The following is a 23,651-nucleotide window of genomic DNA, read 5'->3' as shown; positions in this document are numbered from 1 at the left end:
TTTGGTCATATATGCAGTTGACATCGTTCACGAAAATTTTGACAATTTTGAATCGCAATTAGCACGCTTGAAGTCCAAAATCCTTTAGAATGTCGCACCAACAATTATTTTCATTTCCGAGTGGTCGGCGACGGTGAAAGTTCTTACTGTACAAGACTATGATCCTGCCAGTAATTATGTATTTCTCGGAAACCTGGGTTCTTAGCAAGACAAATTGCGAACTCTTGGCTGCATTCGAGACAAGAATTTTTAGCCCCATACATGAGGATGGACGATTCTGTAGCCTACATAATAACGAAATCTATGGACGATACCACGACCGTCTGGTTGTGGATCAAATCCGGCTTAATAGATTGCGGTGAGCGGGTCACCTAATACGTATGGATGAGAATGATCTTGCCCGGAAAGTCTATAAGGGCAATATCTATGGTAGAAACCCAGACCAGACGACAGACCCTGCCTGAGATGGAGCGATGGCGGAGGTCAGGACGCCTGACGACTTTTAGGGATGTTGAATTGGTGGACTTCGGCGCAAAACAGTGGTGTCTGGAATTCCTTACAAAGGCAGGCCTAGATCGGATACCGTTTGTTGCGCCGTTGATGATGATGAGTGATCGCAATCTCAGCAGATGCTGAATTTTACCTAGCATCAGCGCTAAGTGCCAAGTCGTTATGCTCGGACGATCCTACCTACCCAAAAAAAAATAGAAGGGCTTTCGTGATGTCGGCCGGTGTGGTAACTGTCGATAAGATAAGGTATTTGCGCTATGTTGAAAGAGCAGTTCAAACTTAGCCATATAGGACAAAGTTTCATAAAAAGCCAACATCAAGGATTGCACCACCACAACGCATATTGTGCAAGGAGAAAAGGAGTGCGAACGATCAGCGCACTGCAGGTGTCTAAGGTTGAAACAAACAAGCCGCGATCACTCACGGTGGCGCAATTTGAAGGGTTACCTCTGGTAACGCCACGATGTAGGCAGGTGGTAGGTAAGCCATACAGAAAGCAACGACATTCTGGCAACTGGTTTTGTTAGGTATACAGCTGTTAACTTTTTCCGAGTGCCGCAATAACACAATATGAGAAGATGTTAAGGAACTTAGTGTGAGACGCTCCAGTGTAACCCTAAGATAATCGCCTGCGATTTCAATGCGGGGCCTTAGAGCAATGAAGCCTCATGACGAACACTAGGAACCAAATCCTCGCGTCAACTTTCCTAGGTAGAAGGTTAGGTTCGATTTGGCATATCTCAGTATTCGTAGGTGGCAGAAGTGGCCTGGCGGTTGAGTGAACACTACACCGACTACAGCGATCACCAGACAATCTTTCTCGGTATTGGAAACGGAGGAGGCGACAGGCGCGAACTGTAGCGGAAAAGTCACGATGGCCTACCGAGGGGGAGGTCAAGGGCCGAAGGGAACAGCGATGGAAATGGTGTTAGTGTTAGTTTATAGTAGAGGCATACGATGCTACAATGCCCCGATGGTGTTTGCACCGCAACTGAAACCGAACTATTGGTAGAACCAGGAAATCTCGATGCTAAGATCATGGTACCTACATAGGTAGAGAGAAACTTGAACATCGGGAGTTGGAAGAGGAATATCTGAGTCTCTGAAGTAATCGCAAGAAAGCTATACGGAGAAACAAATTGGATTACTACAGGCAGCTGTGCCCTGTTGCCAATACGAACCTGTGGGGTGCTGCGTACAGGGTTGTGATGGACAAGATGTGACGGGGAACGCGAGTACATTTGTCTTGCTGCTATATAGCATCAACTCCATTTTGGTTGGATTTATGTCGAGCCCCCATCTTGCAGCCTATATGCATACGTTAACCAACTCTCCCTGCATAATTTTACTCATTACGGAGGGAAACATCTCTGATACCAATATTACCAAGTCGTAGGCAGAAAACCGGGGCGATGGCACCACCCTGGAGTGCCCCTCTGCTCACAGCTCTGGTCAAGTGGCTGCCTTTCAGATCAAATTAGATTATCCCAGTTCTTAACATGGGTACTATCTAATGCTTAAGACGCCACCCTAGTCTAGAGTGTTCAACACGAAAGTGATGAGGCTGATTAGCCGAATGTACTTCATAGACTCATGACTACGCCTGCCCGCTTTCGGAATGAAAACCACGTAAACAATGGCACAACCCTCTAATGCTGCTTCTGGAGCATGACTAGCATTAGACCATCTAGGCCCGGAGGTATATATGCTAAAATTAAATAGAAGAGGGATAACCACTGAGAAAAGGGTAAATTCATTTTTATGATGCACTCAACCGCATTCCAAAACTATGTATGTTCGGCTGCCTCGGCTATTACTTGCCCTGTCGCGGTGAGGGAGCTCAGTAAGGAAGATCCTATACAGAACTAGAGGGGACACCTGAAGCGGTAAACAAAACTTCAAGCTAAGGTGGGACTCCCATGCCGAGGGCTGAATAGTCATAGGGGTTAAGATACGGCGGTGGAACGGTAACTTGTAGCAATGTCTACCGCTCATGCTTCTACATCAGAGCACTCCAGTTTTGTAAGCACTTACGTATTTGAAAGCCAGCACCAGTTTCGCCAAGAACGAAAGGCTTGCAAGGATCTGGAGAAAAAGTGGGATGATTGTTGAAAACCTTCTAGCTGTTCCGTCAGAAAATGAGACTCCTGTGAAAAGTGAAGACTAACCCAATTCACTGAAAGCAATGTTTCAGGATGAAGATGTAGAGAAGTGAAACACATAAAGGATCGAAAAAGATGCCACGGTCGCTTTGGTCGGCCGCCGGAAGAAGAAAAAGGAAGTGTAACGCGCCTCCTGCTAGGCCGCCAGGTGTGTCGGTGACAGTTTAGTGCGTCGGCGAAAGCGTTCTTACTACCAGCAATGCAGTCGGTGATTTTCGTCTCCGCTGCGCCACCACAAACTCTAACGAGGCGACTCTCAGTTTCAAAGGGTTCTACCGAGGTCGACTTACCTTCCCCGGTAAAATTAAATCCATGGCGGCCATTTATGAAAAATAAAAAAAACACAAAACTTCTAAAAAAAACTGAACTAGTCTAGATTCAGATAATCCACTTACTCAAGTGAGAATCAAGCTGACTCAGTCCTTAACGGATGAACTAAAGCAGGTCCCTTCTTTCAACACTCCTGACCCCGGGCTCCAATGGGCACCACCTGCTAAGGCTAAAATCTTGCTCACGGGTAAGAATTTGTCCTCGGACCACAAATAGCAAACCACCTTCGTGCTAACCGCAAAATCACAACCTACGGGTTGTGCCAACGTTGAGGGGAAGGAACATCTGGGCACCTGCAACTAAGGACAAACCGAATCGGCAGCGACCTTCGAACAATCCCAACTCTTTGACCATGCTAATTTGGTTTACGACCTATATGATGGTGACACCACAATGGCCAAAGTTACCATAAAAAGTCCACAGAAAGATTCCTATAGGACAGAAGATGTTGCAGGCGTTCCCCAGAACTATCCAATGTGGCAAAAGTAAAGGCGTGGGACTAGTAGCAGGATGTGATGTCAATGTCCACCAACATCAACGCACGAGGATCGAGATTATTAGAGTAGCTGGTAGGAACCGATCCTTAATTTGGGTAATGAACCCACTTTCTCCAACGTGGTCAGGCGAGAGGTCATCGGCAGCACACTCGGTAACCCCCCCTTCCTTGCTCTCTTTCTTCTTTTATGGCCCCCGATAATGAACACCCTGTTATAGCTCCTGGAGGACACAAAGGCCTTCGCACAAGTATTTGCGGACGATCCAGCCGTAATAATTACTGGAGCAATGAATACTACGCCCACCGCGATACTCGTAGCGATCCTAAATCTACCCCCATTCATTTGGAGGTGAAATGGAAAGCAGCCAACGATGCATATTTACTCGATATCATTGGATTGTGGAAAGGCGGCCAATCATATGGGCATGCGTCCATCTGCAAATTTTTTGACTTTTCGGGTAATCCTGGTCTCCTTAGATCCTAAGCGAAGATACCTCGGTAAGGTTTTCTTCGGCGTAGAAACTGCGCCCCGCTTGCCCCTGGGAAATGTTTTCAGATTCGCAAAAGCTTGTGACCGCCGTAGGTGCCAAGTCACTGAAAACGCGATTTACGGGGGTAGAACAGTCAGCCTAACAAGGCTTGAGTGCTCGAACCTGCACCTGCACTTTCGCCTTCTCCTTCCCCTCCTCCCAACATCAAACTAAATTAACTTTGCGATTGCAGTTTAGTTTTTTTTTATCTTTGAATGCCTTTACATTTGTTGGTTTATAATTCATTAAGCTTGAATAAGTGTTAAGATATTAGGATGTTGGGGTGCACTTTGGAATGTGACGGCATCATTTTTGGCGGGTTAACTTCGTTTACTGCCGTTTTCTACAACAAAAAGACAGCCAGTGAACCGATTTTAATAAAGTTTTCTTTTACGGAAACTATGATATTTAGTATTATGAACCTGAAATAAGCTATAAGGACGTAAAAGAAGGCCACTCGCCCAATCAAAGCCACGATAATGTCCTATATTCTAAATTCCTTTCCATTGAACTGATTAACAGAAAATTTAGGCGAATTTTCCCAGTATCAAAAGGGATGTAAAGTGCACGCTACCTAAAGGGTTGCCGTCTATTCAAACATGTTGAACGTTAATAAGTTTAAAGTTTATACACAAACCATGTCTACGTGGGACGCACACCAAAGTGTCTTTGCTAGGACATCTCGTCGACCTAGTTGATGCGAACTACCAGGTGGCGGTAGTGAAGAATACAACAAACATGACAGTTGTCTGCACATGTATTTTGTTTACCTTTTTCCAGCCGGGAGCGACGGCAGAGTGAGTTTTTCGTACCGATTCAAGCAGAATGTCAACTCCTAATGAAGAGGAACCAGTACCAGTAGAAAATGAGCTGAATTCTACCTGTGTACGACGCAAAACCAATGTTTCTCCGTGGCGAGACAAGTATGTTTTCTATCACAAATCAAAGTTTTCTTAGAGTTGTCAATAACCTGTTGCATGAATGTCCTGCAGGAAGGAGTTCGATGAAGTGCACGAGTGGATTTACGGTGCGGATTCTAGTCATGAAACCAAGGAAAAAGCGTACAGGCGTATGAAGATTTGGAAGCTGCGTCGACTGAACCTGACCCCTGGTACCATCCTAAGCACGTTGTTGATCATTGAAGCTGAACTGAAGGATGCGGAGTATACCAAAGAGGGACGTCCCCTGGACGCATGTGCTGTTTATTCAAGTGCATTCACGAGATTCCTAAACTACATGTCGGCAATAAGCCAGGCACAAAATATGAAGACGATGTACGCGGCCGCACGGGAATTGAATATTGACCCATTTCTTGTCGATTTGCGGCATCTCTGCGCGCACGGGCACACCATGCCCTCCCTTGATGTGTTCCGGAGAACTTCGCGGTACTGCCTTAACTGGCTCAGGGAATTTTACTGGGACCTCGAGAAGGAGACGATGGTTGATGTCGACGCAAAGTTCGTTCGAAAGAAAAACATTACTGCCTTTGATGAGAACGTCAGGGAAATGTTCCTCTTGTACGACGCAGCAAGTGAGGCAGTCGCGCGCGGCTATCCTAAAGTTGGTGAGGCAAAGAAGCATCTACCAAACGAGCGCTTCTCTCCTTTGAAGAGGTTTGCCGCGATGAGCAATGAGGATTCTGTAGAAAACTTGACCCAGGTGCTCGTGAAATCGATTTCGCGGCTAGTTAGGCAGGGAAATTCTCTGAAGGATCTCTCGCAAATATTTGTAGAAGCATTTCTGGAGATGACTTATTTCTTTGAAAGAGGTAAGACAATCGTTAGTTGTACAGGGTCAGTTTATAGAATGGCATTTTTTCAGGTTGTGACTCCACTGATCAGAAGGAAATGGAGATGTTGATTGCCCGGCATCAAGCTCTTTTTCAAACAATAGCAACGCATGGCTTCGTTGAAGACCTGTATCACGCCCTGGTCGAGATGGCAGAGAATGAGTTTGAGAATGTTGCGCGACGTAAAGGAGCCGGCTTCTGGGCCAAGCAGATTGTGGTTGCATTCGTTGCGTTCAAGAAGGTTAAAATGTTGCAGAAAAAGCAGAGGGAACAGGTAATTTGATTTGTACGTGATTTCGGACGTAGAGGGCAATACGCAATCCCACCGCAGCATATCGAGCCGGGTCTTATCTACAATCAAAAGATCGCGGTATCGGTATATGAGGATTTCACCATTGTAGTTGTTATCGGTTGTGATTTTCGACCTTGCATGTGGGCGTCACTATCTCCTAAATGAGGCGTAGCTCGTCAATCATATCTACGCGTAATTGCCGTCGGTTCGCCATGTGCTTCCTCCTCTTCCCTTTCTGAGGAACTTGTTCCCTGTGTTTCCAAAGTGATTCACTCATCGACAAGTGTGGGATAATGGGTTCCATTGCATACATAGACTTTCAACATTCATTTTTTTATTTACTAATTCTATAGAATATAGTATCAGGAATCAGGCCTCGAAGTTTCAAGTCGAAACTTCCAATAGTGTTTTTTGAAAGTTTTTTTTCGTGGACGCAAGTCAGAAAATTTTATACAAGTCACTGACTAACAAGACACACAAAACAGCACATCTTTCATATGAATGGATGGTATGATAATACGTTTTTCTGGATATTTCTTGCGAGTGTTCGGCCATTTATTATTCGATTTCCTTGATTCTGAAAACTGCACTTAAACTTAACAAAAGTTTACGTTACGAATGGTCGTAAACATCTGAAATTTTAAACGCGATTTTAACAACCTTTTTATCAAAATGATCGCAATATTCGTCATTATGGCACGAACTAGAATTTTCGAGATTCGTTGACATTGAGTCCCTTTTTTAGGTTTTGTGTAAACACAGAACCTTATTAAAATCGGTTTACTGTCTGTCTGTCTGCCGGTCACGCTATTGCCGAGTCGTTCTGAGGTCGCTGGAAGCTGTCTATGCCCTCCTCTTGCTGAGGGAATAACCCCTAGATAATTTTTAACAACATTGAAGGGCACGTGATCTGCGGAGATGATCGAACTCTGAATCGCCTCATCACGATTCTATAGGCGCTCCCCATGGGTTTACGTCCGCTTCTGAACAGAGTTCCTTAAAGCATTCCCTCTTGCCCCGTTGGATGGCGAGCTTGAGGGTTTTGCGGGCTTCCTTATAGGCGTGCTCTTTTTGCCCTTGTTCGATTCTGCCTACCGCTTTTTGAGCCGCTCTTCTGGCTCGGTGACAGGCTGATCGAAGGCTGGTCAGTTCAGCATTCCACCAGTAGTTTGATCTTCTACTGGGGAATGAGCACCACGGCATGGACGCGTCACACGCTTCGGCGATGCATTGGGCTACATGGGCAGCTCTTGCCGTAGAGGCGTCTACTTTATTAGGTTGGTCTAACCACACCTGCATGAAGGTCTGCTCATCTAGAGTCTTGGCAGACCAGCCTGACATCTTTCTCGGTTTCGGGCATGATGGTCTTCTGCCTGGTGACTCCACCCATAGCCCAAAGAAGATTGCCTGGTGATCGCTGTGGGTGTAGTGCTTGTTGACGCACCAAGACATACCACGTGCCAGTGCAGGGCTGACAAAAGTTAGGTCTACGATTGAGGTAGACCCCCCTTTCTGAAAGGTGTTTACATATCCTTCGTTGGCCAGAATGATATCCAACTGTGCGAAAGAATCTAATAGACTGCAGCCTCTTGCATTTGTCTCTCTGCTACCCCACTCATGGGCCCAAGCATTGAAGTCACCAGCAATCACCCTTGGACTACGACCCCTTGCGTCGAGAACAAGACTGTCAACCATTTCCTCGAATTCGGGCAGTGTCAGGCTTGGTGGGGCGTAACAGCTGTACACATATACCCCGTTTATTTTCGCCCACACAAAGCCGCTGTATTTCTGATCCCCAGTACATTGTATGGCTTGTCGCCGCTCCACCAGTCGAATCTATAACCCACACGCCACCGTGACGGTTTCTATAGGGCTCGCAAATGATGGCAATTTCCATCTCGGATTCGTAGATGGTCTGCTCGAGTAAATATTAAGCGACCTTGCAATGAATCATTTTTTCATTGAAGTCAGCGCCTTCCTAAATTCCTGGCATTTAGCACTTCCGGCAATATGCCGCTAATCGTGTCCCTAACTTCCTTCGCACAATTAGCATGCCTTCGCGAAATGGCCAAACGCGAGGCATTTGAGGCACCTCTTTAGAGAAATCTGCTCTCGCAGACGGCAAACAACCGATCTGATTCGAAACTTTCCGGCCGCCAACAATTTCTGCGCTGCATCCACTGGCAATCGCAATGTGGCCGTTTGAGTATTGCCATAGGCTTTCCGCAAACTCACAATGGTCTCTTCGGCAAGTTCCTCTAACTTGAACTGTTCCGTCAAGGCAGTGCAAATTTCTCCTTTGGATGTCACTTTATCGAGATCCTTGCACTGTATATAGACTTCATGTTTTTGGGTCCGTACCATTGATATTCTCCCCAAGCGAATTTTTAACCTTAGTTCGGAAGCCATCAGTTTTCCCCAAGCTGGTTCTTTTTAGCTCAAACATGAGATTATCCTTTTGGGTCCTTCGAATCTTGCTGACATTTCCGCCTAGATCTTTTAGGTTGGGTCAGCTTTGACCTTTTTTAGTATTTCCGTGTAAGGCAAACTTCCATGGCTGGAAATTACAATCGCTTCGGAGCGAATTCGCACTTTTGGCTTTTTCTTCGGCTTTTTCTTCTTAACTACTTTGGTCCATCCACCTTTTCTATTCCCCTTGGATTTCGTTGAGTCGATTGCCTGAGCTCGCACTTGGGGGACCTGCTTTCTCTCTTCGGTGCCTTTAGTTCCGTTTTTCGGAACTATTTATATGGCTTTTTTCCTCTTAGGCGCCTGCTGACTTCCCAGAGGATCAACATCTCCTTCCTGCACTCTTTTGTTTGGTGGCAGCTTGATTGCAATACGATTAGGTGTCACTTGGGTCCCCTGTGACACCGATTTCGACTTGCCCTTGGAATTTCGTTCCTTCTCCTGTGACTTGTTGCACTCTAATTGTCCTCACCATATTTTTTATGGCTTGGTGGACGTTGTGCTTGTCCTTGATGAACTCAGACAGCTCCACTATTTTTGCACCAAGCTGTGTGAAGGGTAATTTCTCTGCTTCAGGGCTCTGCTCTCCATGATTCCTAACCAGATTGCTACTTTTAAATAGTTCTTCAAATTTGGCATTCGTTGACCTTCTCTCCGTTTTATCTTTTTTGATGTTTGGTATTGGCGGAGATCTCAAAGTTGACGAACTTCTTCTGAATGGGTCCTTTTCCTAGTCCTGGAGTACCTCCTGCTGCTGCTCCTCTTGAATATGCGCGGTTGATATTGTTGTTGTTTTTGTTGTCCAGCGATCTGCTTTCAATTCATCCTTCTTCGGTTTTGTTACTTGTGTCCTTGGTAGAGTGTTACTTCGCTTGAACACTTCCTTTTTCAAATCTAAAACACCTGTAGCATTAGATGCCACGGTGGCCAAGTTGTCCACCACCGAGGCACTGCGGTCGAGGGATATCGACGACCGGGAGCCCGGTACTGGGGTTCCGAGCCCCTGCACCGTAAGTTTTCTCCTTCTCTCGTCTTCCATAGTGGTTTTATGTTCTGGGTATTCTCCCCATAGCCACTTTGGTCCGCGCACCAGAGATGAGCAAACACTAGCCCATGCACAGTCAGAAAAGAAAAGTGCATGAACACATATTTACACATCAATAGGTATGCCCCAGTCCGCCAGCTGGGGTCGCGCCTGATGGGAGATCTGACCACTCCACAGAGGTCTGTCTGTCTGTCTGTCGGTCACACGCATTTTTCTCGGAGACGGTTATAGCGATTGACACCAAATTTGGTACAAAGGTGGGAACTGTGAACGCTCACGCATACAATGAGTTACATCCTGTTACGTCGATTTTTTTCATCAAGTATAGTCATGTGGGGTATCAAATTAGGTCTCGGTTAGTACTTTTCAAAGCCGGTCGGTGCGGGGAGTTGAAAGTGATCATTTCTTTAAAGGGGCCATTCTCAGAAACTACCCGACCGAAAAATCTGAAAAAAATGAGGAGGCTGCCACTATATGGTGCCTGGGCTCCGAAATACCTTCGGTATTCAAATAAAGTTAATAATAATAATAATAATCGTTGGCGCAACAATCCATATTGGATCAGGGCCTTGAAGTGTGTTAGAGCACTTCATTGAAGACCGTAACGGTACACTAGGAGGCAATGTGGTCAGCATTGCGCTCGCCCGATATTATTACCCTGATTTGACTCAGGTACTCATTCACAGCTGAGTCGACTGGTATCCGACGTCAAATCAAAAATGCAGGAGAAGTTGGGTCAAGTCTCATAAAGGAGCAATTTTAACATCAAATATAATCCGGTGTATAACAACAACAACAACAACCAAATACATTTTTACGGTTTTATGTGAGACAAAGCCTTATTAAAATCGGTTCAATGTCTGTCCGTCCGTCTCTCTGTCTGTGTGCCTCTCTGCAACACCCGATTCACTCGGAAGCGGCTGAAACGATTGTCAAGAAATTTGGTGAGAACATGTGGTCTGGGTGTCCCTAGATGCAACGAGCGGCATCATTTTGCGCGGGAATTTAGGACAGGTTCCCCATATATGCGAAAGAGGAGAGCAAAAAATTGTCCTCACAATATTGTAAAGTGGGATATGATCCCAAGTTTTCGACGAACGTGAGCTTTATGTGGGTGTTGGGACATCTACATTTTCAGATTTTAGATAAAACAATGCAAGAGGATCTAGTGCTGTCATGCGTGAAGCGAAATCAAGTGTGATGCCACTACCCATGTAGACCAATTGACGGACGATGCTCTGCCCATTGATACAAATAAAACGAGCGCGATAACTCGCCAGATTGAGACCTTTCTACTATGCTTCTCTCCTGCAAATCTGGAGCTATTCGACCAAGATTCATGAGTTAGAGAGAGAGTGCAAACGGATGTTATCAGCGTAGTCGATGTGTTTGAGGAAAGATGTCACCCTCCATTGAAAACCTCCATGCTCTCTGAGCAAGGCAATATGTAGGACATTACCGATGATGAGAAGGAATATTATCAGCGACAGAATACTCCAAGGTGAACTTGAAATTCCTTCAAAATTTTACTTCGATCCAGGGTATGACAGTGGATCTCAGTTTTTCCAGAATGTCCCTCCACTGCACGTAAGCACAGTCAGAAAATTAACGATCATCTGCTTCTACTTATCGCGAAAGATTTTAGATTTTGAGGATTTGCGGAAAAATGTAAGTAGCAGCTCTGCAGAAATGTTTGGGTAAGGAGACGAAATACATTTATGCACAAAGTGCCGGACTCCTGTCTCAGGCAGACCACACACTAAAACACCACCATTCCGTCCAGAATCGGTTGACGCATTCAGTGTGGAAGCACAACGACGACGTTCAGGGAGTCAGGTATCCTGGTGTTTCTCCTATCCATCTTCTTCTTTTTCCCCTTAGGGAACCCTTGAGGGCAACGTGCAAATTATGGTATCCGGGGACACTTGACAACGTTCTGTTGACAGGGAATGACGATGGCACGCATACCTTCTGCAGGAGAAAAGGGTGTGCAGGCATCATCCACCACAACCTTGCAGTAAATGCAATCGGGCGAATGTAGCTTCCTTATTGCGTTCAGAAGTTGGGTAGATGGGTTAGGTAATAGTCTATCACATTGTGTTTTCGATTGAACCACGGCCGTACGTCTTTGATGGGATGCGCGGTCCATGTTAACCTCGTCGACAGTTGCGACTGTGTGGCTCAGCCAATCTCTCCACTGGAACCAATTTCTTAATCGCATCAATAGTGTATCGTCCCGCTCTAAAAACGTGTTGTCTTGGTGAGTAGTTTTCTGCAGCACGTTTTGCGTCGGTCAACCTTCATTTGATGAGTTTCTCAAACAGCTTCTCCATCGTGTCCAACATACTGCGAAGTACGCTGACCTGGTGGGGAGTAGCCGTTTTTCAATTCGAAGGAAATATAGGATGATGATCCCTGGACGTGAAATAAGTTGATACTAAGATCACGTGGGCGTCGGAATGTCGTAGGGGTACCCATATTTAGAACAATAAAGGTGCGTTTACATTTGACATTTCTCTTCAGAAATCAATTGCCGAGACCAGAAATTACGTTGACCGTTTACATACGGATAAGAATTGCAAGAATGTTCTGTCATGGTTAAGTGTATGACAGAACTTACGGTCATTTATTTCGTAAATCTTGGAATAAATGTACGAGCCGTTTACACTTGTGTTTACTTGTATCGCGGTATTATACATATTTCTTTTTTTCCGGGCACAGTTTAGTTCATCTTACTACGATGTTGAGAACACGACACAAATAGCTTGCGGTTAAAATATATATATCTGACATAAATTATCCACCGTTTACATTAGTCAGGATTTCTGAACGACATAAATGTGGCGATATAAGTATCAGATCCTGGTGGCTATCTCAAAAATTTGTGTGTCTTGACAATCTGGTTTAGACATGCCCCATTTAAGGGCTATGGCGTTAAGGCGTCTTCCAACTCTCCCTTCTGCCTATTGTCCTATTCCGGTCTATTTGGAAAAACAGACAAAGATTCGTTTAGTGCGAAGCAAACGCTGAAAAAAGTCACTGCCGCACAACGATCACAAACGAAGCCATCTCCTCGACCATGGGTATGCACTCGCAAGTTAACCGTATCTCTCACCAAGTTGGCAACAGTGCTATGACGACGTGAGCTCTTATCTTGATATTGCTCGCTGAGGAGGCACAAGAAAACTTTTTTTTTGCACCATCTGCTCCGCTAAGCTGTCGCACGATCGCGGTTCAAATCTCACTGGTGGCAGAAGGACTTGTATTGTGCCTGGATGTCGGATACCAGTCAAATCTTCTGGGAATGAGTACCTAAGTCAAATCAGGGCGAACGCAATGCTGGCAACATTGCCTCCTACTGGATATGGTAGTTCTGTAGTGTACCGTTACGGTTTTAAATGGAGTGTTCCAACACACTCCAAGGTGCAGATCCAATTGGATTGTTGCGGCAACGATTATCTGTCCCATTAGGTCGTGAGTAGATGTTTGCTTGCAGGATTTAGGTCATTGAAGACCTTGTACCGCTTGGAATCGGAAATTTGTGCTACATCTTCTTTCTTGCAGAGAACACAACATGCTCGGGTACTTCAAACTTGTAACATCAAATGCTTCTGCCCTGCCCTTTGCAAACCCCTGATATGTGTGCTTAGGCCCAGCACTTATAGGAGCGGGTTGGAACTACTCCTCTTTATTTTGCCACAATTAAGAAGTTGGCTCACTGGCTTCTCAGGCACAGTGACATTGGCCAATTTTTGTCCACTGATAAACAGGTGTAACTCCCACCTTGAGGTCGCTCAGATATGGGTAATCCCTTTTTATCGTTTCCTCCATCTCTTCCGTATTTGCGTGACAACCCAAATCGCTTATTTCAAAGGTCTACAATAAGTTTTAGGCTGGAAATCACTGCTTTCGTGCCTATCCTCCTCTGGACTGTCTCGCAGAACGTAGTCTTTTCATCAGTCTTCGATCCAATTTCGATAAGTATGTCGTCGGTTTGTTTGGTCCGTTTGATTACCATCTCGCAGATACACTCTGTTTTTCCTCGTCTCCTTTTATCAATTGATTGTTCCCCCTCTTGTGAGCTGAGGGCACCGCATTTTGTGCAACTAGGAGCTGCGCTAACAATGTGTTTTTTCGCAATTACTCTTCAGTTGCCTTCCAGGAGTTTCCTTGGTATGTAATAAGGTCCAGCAGTTCCTCCATCTCCATTATGTAATTGTTTACACTGCGATGTTTCGCTAGTTGGTGGTAGCAGCCTTCATTTTTCGTAAGACCACCTCGCATCCCTTGAGTAGAATTTCGTCCTCTTTACTTGCCTGTCGGATGGGGTCCATTGTCTCCGATGGTCATATGATCGTCTCTGACTGGTTGGCGATTTCGTCAATCCTTTTCCCCAACAAGAGAGTGTTACGCAATTCGGAGCTTGCTATCTTTTCTCATGGCCCTTCTTCCGCCCTCGAATTCGATGGGGTCTCACTTTGGCCGCCAGAACTCTTGCCTTCCACGTTGTCTTTTTTCACTACAAGGCGCCTTCTCCCTTGGATCAGTGAGCCGTTCTAATTTTTCGATAGGTGGCGGCCGAATTTTCCATTTAACCTGACAGAAGCGGTGAGTGTGGTGTATTGCCGCCTTCTCTAAAAATTTCGGCTATTGCCGGCTGTATGGTCGTAATGTTGCTGTCATTCCATTTTGGATCCCAGTTGCAAGCCGCTGTTTCTGACAGAAAGTACAGTCGCCTTAAATGATCCCCGTGATTGAGCTCACGAGTAGGTTGACAGAGTCGGGATCAGGCACCAGTCATTAGATCGTGCCAACTGGCACGGAAATATTTCGAGCAGATTTCAGTGAAAGAGGTTGGTCGAATAAAAACTAAGCGGCCAAGGAGAACCTCCATAGTGGTGGCACCGGAAGAGGCTGTATCACATTGGTTTGCCGGTCTTGATGCAGTAGGCGAATGCTCCCAAGGCCTAATTAAGGCGATCAGATCCGAGTCTGCACGGGGACTCATCTGAAGTGGCAATAGGTCACGAAACCTTACTAGGGGATACTGGTACTATGGGAACCTGGAAAGCTCCTGAATTCACATACTTCAGGAGAATTCCTGTTATATGTGCGTTCAGCTCGGTTGTTTTGGTTGGCCCCCTAGTGAGAGCTTCATGGGGTTTATTGGTTACGTTCAAGCAAACAGAGACCTTCGGGCCTCGACGGGGTGTTGCGTTTCAACACGGGAGCCGTACTCCTTAGTTCTGTAGAGATTTAGGTAGGTCTTGCATCTACCAGTATGAATGCCGAGCCATGCACTCCGTATAGCCTGGTACTGTTGTAGCTTGTCGCAGCGGGATTCTGATTGTGGTTAAAAAATCGATCCGTGTCTAAAAAAGACCGTGGGATTAAATCTCCGAGACAGGTACCCACGGAAAACCATAGAGACGTAACTGCCAACGCAACTGAAGTCGAGGAGGCAATAAAGCGAATGAAATCGGGGACAGTAACAGGACCTGATGACATCGCATCTGAGCTCTGAAAAGCGAAGAACTGGGACTCAACACTGTGGCTCAGTGAATTCTTTAATCGGGTTATTGAGGAAGGTGGAAGACCATCTGACTGGCAAGAAAGTGCCACAGTTCCAATATGGAAAAAGAAAGGCAGTCCAGTAGAATGTTCAAATTACCATCCGATCCGGTTACTTTCCCATACCATAAAGATTTTTGAACGCATTCTTGACAACCGTATTCGCAAAATCGTTGAAATAACTGTGCCGCCGGGTTGTCAAGATCTGCGGAACTATCGATGCAGTACACGCGGCGCGGTTACTCATGAAGAAACATCAGGCCCTCTTTAAATTGCATTTCTGGATTTAGAGAAAGCGTTTGACCGTGCGGCACACGAACTCATTTGGTATGCTCTACGACAACGCTTCGTGCCAGAAGAACACGTGCGCTGGGTTCAATTGTTCTTCCACGATCCGAAAAGTGAAGTTCGAAGTGTGGCGGGTGTATCAAAACCGCTTCGTGTCTCTATTGGTGTTTATCAAGGAAGCGCTCTCTCACCATTTCTCTTCGTTGTTGTTATGGAGACTGTCACACGGGACATTCAACGTATAGCGCCCTACACACTGTTTTATGCAGATGATGTCTTCCTAGCCTCTAATAGCAGAAATGATCTCGAGCAACTTGTCCAAAAATGGAATGATCGCCTCATGCAACACGCTCTCAGATTGAATCTGGATAAAACTGGATTTTTAACGACCGATCCCCATGAAACAGGCACAATCACTGTCAGCGGCTCTACAATTGCTGTTCTTTCTGATTGATATCAACGAAAGTCTCAAATCTAAAATTTAACGCGGTGTGGTCCGTCCTGTCGACCTCTATGGTTCTGAGTGTTGGCCGATTAGAAAAGACAGTGAGGATAACCGCGATAGATATGGAGTTCCACCGGTCGTGGCGTCTTCGATGGTATGGTCATGTAAATCGCGCTAACGAGAACTCATTCGCTAAGATGGTCTGAACATCGAAGTCGATGGTAAGCGACCAAAAGGCCGGTCGAAACAACGGTGGCTTGATACGTTGGATGAGGATTTAAAAGCCTCGTGATTGAACTTAGTAGTGTCGTTGCTTTGAATATACTTGCAGCCCTGGCAAGATTATTATTGGGGCGGAGGCAGCGGTAACATTAACCTGAAAGCCGATTCCACGAGATGTCACCCTGGTGTAATAAGGTAATAGCTTGCTGTCATCTATTATGGACTGTTTGTCAAGTCCATATTATGCCTGGTCGTCATTATTGCCACTAACCCTACCAGGCTGACTGGTGGTTATCCGGTGCTACCAATCGGCAGGTTTGAGTCGACTTAGTTGGGAAATAACAAGGATCGTTGTCATCCAGCAGTTGCGGTATGAAATCATTATTATATGCGACGGCTGGTAGTTTCTGCCTCTCTGATCAGCTGAATTATCATAATTACTTTCCTTTTGTCACGGCATATAGTACGGTGCATTTCTCGAGATATGCCGCGCTACCTTAGCTCAAGCGAATCACGTTCACCAACTCACTTCGCTGGGCGCTTCGGGTAAAAGGTTTTGTGTTCATCTATATGAGGAACTAACTATGCACGGTCGTGCATAGCTAAAAATGCAAAATCTTCGTTCATTAATTGCTAAACTCCAGATATACATATGGCCATATATATCAAAGACATCAATATTGTGCTAATCCTAAATAAACAAATGTTGCCCATCCAAACTGCACGCATTTCTAGTTTACCCCGAGCACAAAAGCATACATACATGTACTTAAAGTAAATGCCACTGGTACTAACGTACACACCTGTCTATCCTATTGGACACTACCCGCAAAGTTAATTAGAACATACATATACATACACATGTCTGTCTTGAGTAATTGATACTGATGTACAAATAACTAAAAAAAATATAAGAAATATAAGACAAACTAAGATATCCCCAAGGACTTCGCCGTTAAAATAACCTCTTAGAGTGCAACAAAGTTTCGTCAAAGGGTAGTATAGGTCCCAGGAAAACGTGGATTGGTACCCACGATGGAGCATAAAACCTGGGAAATGCCTGCTGAACCAACACCAACAGATCTACTACCAAACCCTATCTCCACCTCTACGTGGTGACCGCTGGGAGCTCTTTCGTAACGAAAAGCTGCACACGGAGAAGGATGAAGGCGAGTCTCCCGCGCCTAAAAACGGGACAAACTGTACCAACTGGTCCTCCAGGTTGGGGGTTTGGTAGGGCTTGACAACCCTACACGGAAAACAACTTGTTACGAAGCTACAACAGGAGCCTCGGACTCGACGGATTATACAACGGCGCACCCGGCAACGACAACGGAATAACGATTTGCTCAGGGAACGTGCGCTGCCTGTACAGAGATGAAGCTGATGAGCAGCTAGCCTATACCCTGTCCCAATATAGGGCTGATGTAACATGTGTTGGACAGGGACCGGTTTCCTGGAGAAGAACCGCTACACCATATATTATAGTGCCCATTCAGTAAACCATGTGCTCGGAGTTGGTTTCTTAGTCAGCCAAAAAATGAAACCTGCTGTTATCGGCTTTGAAAACATAAGTGAACGGCTATGCACTCTCTGCGCTTGCGAGGCAAGTTTAGAAATATAAGCCTCATTAATGTTCACGCCCCTATAGAGGAGACTGCAGAGTCGCAGAAGGATATCTTCTACGAGGCAGTAGAACGAACCCTCGAAACCTGTCTCACATATAATAATAATAATAATAATCGTTGGCACAACAATCCATATTGGATCAGGGCCTTGAAGTGTGTTAGAGCACTTGATTCAAGACCGTAACGGTACACTAGCAAGCAATGTGGTCAGCATTACGCTCGCCCGAGATTATTACCCTAATTTGACTCAGGTACTCATTCACAGCTGAGTCGACTGGTATCCGACGTCAAATCACATATGATATCAAAATCATACCAACTGGCCATCCAGGCAGTAGAACGAACCCTCGAAGTCTATCCCAGATATGATACCAAAATCATACTTGGGGATTTTAACAGCCAAGTAGGGAAGGAGCCCTTATTCAGGCGATACGTTGTCACCCATAGCTTACACCAACATACAAATGATAACGGACTGCGAATCATACAATTAGCAGTTTCACACGAAATGGTTGTTAGAAGTACCTGGTTTGCGCGAAAAGCGGTCCACAAACATACGTGGGCCTCTCCAGACGGGACCACTTTCAACCAAATTGACCACGTGTTGAATGGATGCCGCAATAATCGCAGTAAATGGAGATCCTGGAGACGAAGCATCAACAAATGATTTTCACAATCACCTGAAGAACGTTATCATAAATACGGCTACAAACATACTTGGCCCCAGCCGCAAAAAGAGTCGGAACGATTGGTTTGATGATGAATGTAAGCTAGCAACGGAAGGGAACAATGCTGCATACTGAGTATTGCTCCACCAAGTATAGAAGACGGACTGTTTCTTCATCTGCTTAAAAATCATAAAAATCCCAGATAGTCCCATACGCCCAGAACGTCATTGGCCTATACCAAAGAGGCTTCACTCCAGGCAAATCAGCAACAGATCAGATTTTCTCTCTGCGGCAAGCGATGGGAAAACTGTTGGAATATGGTCATCAGTTGCACCATCTCTTCATCGACTTTAAAGTCGCCTATGATAGCATAGCCAGGGTAAAACTGTACACGGCCATGAGAGAATTCGGTACCCCGACGAAATTGATAAGACTGACTAGGCTGACCCTGACCAATATGCGAGGTCAGATAAAAGCAGCAGGATCATTCTCAAGACCATTCAACATCAACAATGGTCTACGATAAGGGGATGTCCTATCATGCGTCCTCTTTAATGTGGCCCTCGAGAAAGTGATCCGTGATGCTGTGGTAAATGCGAGAGGTACGATCCTCTTTAAGTTCACCCAACTACTGGCCTATGCTGACGATATCGACATGATGGGAAGAACCACCCGAGACATACAAACTGCCTTCATTAAGATCGAGCAGGCGGCGCGAGATCTTGGGCTGCACATCAATGGAGGCAAGGCTAAAGTATATGGTGGCAACGTCAGACCGTTGATAACTTCTCGTATCTAGGGTCTAAAATCACAACCGATAACAACTACGATGATGAAATCCGCACACGGTTGTTGTCAGCCAACAGAGCCTATTTCAGCTTCCCTATGTATCATCCAATATCAAAAGTTTCGGAAAGTACTAATCGATCCCTTTCATTTGGTACCCTACATGACTATATTTTGTGAAAAAGGAAATTTAATTTTCATTAACATTCTCTAGCGAGCGGTTCAAGATGTCTGTTGTCCAGTTAGAAAGATAGTTTCCTCACTGTCGAACGACAGTTGAATCACGAAAGTGGACCATGTTACGCCCTGGTGTCTAGGCCTTCCATCCCTGAGAGTAGATACGGACGCAATACGCAAGTAATTATCAAGTGACCATCTTCTTCGAGGACGATGTCTAGATTTTTTTTAGATTTTTCGATTGGATAGGTTCTGAGAACGAGGTCTGCTTCACTTTTTGAGGCACATACTCGTATTTTTGAGCGCTATCTCCCCTATGTTTGAGACAATGTCAGAAATAAGATTAGTTTCGAAAATACTAATCGAGTCCTTTCGTTTAATACCTAACATGACGATATTATGTGGAAAAAAATGTACAACCCCCTTTTGCATGTATGAGAACCCCCTTCATACTCAACACAAAATGGCACTTCTCGCTGCATGTAAAGAGATAAATAGACCAAATGTTTCCACCGGACAAGCGGTTCAGTCGTTTTCGAGTAAATCGGCTGTGACAGACAGACGGACAGATAAACATTAAATCGATTTTTGTTTCACACAAAACCTTAAAAAATGAAGAGAAGAGCCTTTAGTTCATTCAGAACATTCAAAAAGACGGTTTCAGGGAATGATTTGAGAAATGGATCTACAGACTGAAGAAATGCATTGAAAGCAACGAAAATTACGTAACAGAAGTTGATAAGGGTTAACAAAAATGGAAAAAATTACCGCTTGCTCTTTTTTATATAAATCTACCGAACTTTCCCTGGTCCCTCGTATAATTTGAACAAATCAAATCCGTCTTGCACTTGCTACGAGCGTAAAAAATCAAACTAAGCGTTCTCTGCGTTCTCCCTTTTTAAGGTTTTGTGTGAAACAAAACCTTATTAGAATCGAGACGGTGTCTGTCTGTCCGTCTGTCCGTGTGTCTGTCTGTCTGTCTGTCTGTCTGTCACACCCGATTTATTCGGAAACGACTGGACCGATTGTCACAAAAATTGGTGAGAGTATGTAATCTGGTGATCCCTTTACATGCAGTAAGTGGCGCCATCTTGTGTTAAGTTTAAGGGGGGGCTCCCCATACATGTGAATGGAGGGTGCAAATTTTTTTTTCACAGAATGTAGCCATGTAGGGTATCAAATGAAAGGTCTCAATTAGTACTTTTCGAATCTGGTTCAATATTTGATATTAGATAAAACATAGGGGAGTGAGGGTTCAAAATATGACTCACAAAAAGTGTAACAGGTCTCGTTCTCAGAACCTATCCAACCGAAAAATCTGAAAAAAATCACAGTGGTGCATCTCTACGAAATCTAGGCCTCAAAATATATCCGGTTCCGATATCTGTACAAATAAAGTTAATAATAGTATATTTCCACATTTTAGAAATTTACCCGGCACTCCCCCTTATGTTCATCCCAGAAGTACAAAATTTGGCATGCATATAATGAAGAACATGGTGCACAACTCGGTCAAGTTTGAAGAAAATCCAACTATTATTAACAAAGTTATAGGGGGTGAAACTTTTCAATTTGTTGTGAATTTCGTGCACTCTACAACCTGCATGACGTCATCATCACATATCAATTCGTCAATACCCCAACGAAATGAGTTCTTATTTGTCAGCCAGACATGTGTGTATGTAGGTATATAATAGATGTGTGCTAATGAACTTTGCGGGTAGTGCCTAATTCAAATAGATATAAGAAGTAAATCGGAAATATGGGTACGATCAATTTATATACGTGCCTATATGTGTATAGTATTCGGTAATAGGCAGTTTGTTTGTTTAGGGTGAGCGTGATATCTATGGCTGTAATATGTACGTATGTCTCGTAGTTTGGAAAAATATGAAGGATTATGTTGGATTTGTAGCTATATACGTTGAAGTTTCTCACATAAGATGAACACAAAACCTTTATACCCGAAGCGCGAGCTTCCGGTATTCCGACTTGTTTAATCCTTCCACTAATACTCAGTCGATAGAGCCACGTCATGAGTTGTTTGTTGAAATTCGACGCAAGACTTTGCTGTACGCCTGCATTGCCAGAAAGCAAGAACGATAGCGAACTTTTAGTGAACTTTTTCCAGTACTGAGTTCGTTACACCATCGTTACAATCAATGAGCTATAAAATGGCTTTGATTTTTTATAGCAATTTAAAAGTTCACCCTTACATAGTAGAAGGAGGGAAGTTTATCGTGAACTTTCACTGCAAAACAACATCGTTATATTTGGCGAAAAGTTCTGTTTTCATAGACAATTCAGGTTTTTTTCTGGTGAAAATAGTTGGCAAAATTACGAAACTTTCCGGGAGACTTGAAGTAAACAACTTCCTGATTTATATATTTTGCAGAATAAAAAGTTTATCGAAGGTTAGGCTAAGATAGTGAAAGATTTTCTATTGCCTAAAATATTGAGTGCATGGTGGCACGAATTTGTATCAATCATTTCCTCAGATGTTCCTTAACACTCTATATTTTATGTTTTTGTTCCAGAATAGTAAGACCGCCCTTTCTTTATCTACTATCAATGTGAAAGCTATTTCCAGAGATCTTTTGGAAGCTTATGAAAGTCTAGGATACGACGTTAAAGCTACCTTGATGTTTGGCGACTCAATAAAATGTCCTTGGACTTTGTCGTTTACTCGAGAGTATTTATTGGAGCGGGTCGAGCATATTAACGAGTACACAGTTGATATTATAAAAAGGTATTTTAGAAAGCATGAGTATACCTCGATATTTTTGGCAATATTAATTTGACTTTTTACTCAGTTGTATGGAGTTGATCCAGCCACCATTATCCGAAGATAAAAATGCGAATTTGGCACATTTAATTGATGTTTATTCTGGCAATCAAATCGGCTCCAATAGTGCTCCTGGCGATAGAATATACACTCTTCATGACGATGTCTTAAAAAACGATCTGGAAGATTCAGAAATGAAAAGTGTGTCAGAAGATAAGAATAATCAACAGACATTCGGAATTTGGACAAGGATGGCAGGTAGGTTCTTTACGTAATGAAATATGAAGTATTCGTTGCTTCCTTTCTAAAATCTGATCCCACTTTTGCAGTTGCTTCTAATATTCATTCTTCACTTATTGCTTAGTGTGAACAACTTCAAATTAATTCCGCATTATTCATCATTTCAATAAAAACTATCAATCACACGACTTAAACTAACGTAGTTTTCCGCACGAATTAGCCTTTGTTCAAGCTTCTATAATTTAGAGTCGATGCTAGTTGAATTCATGTCGCATTAATAATGAGCGTTTGCAAGGCTTACAGCTAATGTTTTTCTCATTTTTTACAGATGGACAAGAATGGCACAGCTGTCCGTTGGGTCGGTTGATGTGGGAGTAATTACTTTAAGATGACAACGAGATATTGTAAATATCTGCACAAATAAAGGATTATAATCTACACTTTATGTGTTGTTCATTTGTTGCTGCATTCTCCGTGAAAGTTATTGGTACAAGGACTACCGCAAGGATATTAGTTATTAATAACATTAGGAAAACGTTGATTTTTTGGGTAGGGAGGCGAAGTGCATTTACGGACTGCTGTCTCAAACAGACTACCGGCTAAAACACGCACTTTAACCCGGTTTCAATTACGGTGTCCGAGGACATCTGACACCCTTCCATCGATGGCTTGGCGCTCCCACCATCTGCGGAAGAAAAAGGTGCTGAAGGCATCATCCACCACATCCTTCCAGTAAATGCAACCTCACCGTGCTTTCGACTGAACCACGGGCGATGAGAGAGGTAGAGAGTGCGGGCTCTCTCATGACAAGCGTCGGCTTCCTTATTTCCCTCGCATTTTCTGAAGTATATTAACCTCCGCGTGGCAGCATGAAGAGCGTTCGGAATAATTTCTGCTGTCACCATTAATGCTGGCTTTGAAGGGGTACGATAGACGGACACAACTCGCAGAGCCCCTCGTCTTTTTATTATACATCCGCTAGGCTCTTGCGTTATATCTGCTTACCAAAGGAGTTAGGGGGGAGATGTTCAGATCAATCTTAACTGGTGAATACTCATTAACGTGAATTACATGACCATACCATCGAAGACGCATCTTTTGCGATCCTTCCACGATCAATGGGATCCTATATCGATTGCGATATCCTCATTTCGTATGTGATCATGGTGTGTTACGAAACTGGTCCAAGGCAACATTTTTGCTTCCATTACTGCGAGA

The 23,651-nt window shown here is 44.2% G+C and overlaps 1 protein-coding gene across 1 annotated transcript; it reads left to right on the top strand.

Moving 5' to 3' along the window:
- Positions 1-4,767: 4,767 nt before the first annotated feature.
- Positions 4,768-22,873, top strand: LOC119650045. Its single transcript, XM_038052528.1, has 6 exons — positions 4,768-4,951; positions 5,021-5,796; positions 5,850-6,091; positions 21,946-22,157; positions 22,222-22,451; positions 22,762-22,873. The coding sequence occupies exons 1-6, from the start codon at positions 4,854-4,856 to the stop codon at positions 22,809-22,811; spliced, it is 1,608 nt and encodes a 535-aa protein (XP_037908456.1). The 5' UTR covers positions 4,768-4,853; the 3' UTR covers positions 22,812-22,873.
- The last annotated feature ends 778 nt before the right edge of the window (positions 22,874-23,651 follow it).

This window comes from Hermetia illucens, chromosome 2 (assembly GCF_905115235.1).
Source record: "Hermetia illucens chromosome 2, iHerIll2.2.curated.20191125, whole genome shotgun sequence".
NCBI lineage: Eukaryota > Metazoa > Arthropoda > Insecta > Diptera > Stratiomyidae > Hermetia > Hermetia illucens.
This window is presented reverse-complemented; position numbering and strand designations above follow the sequence as displayed.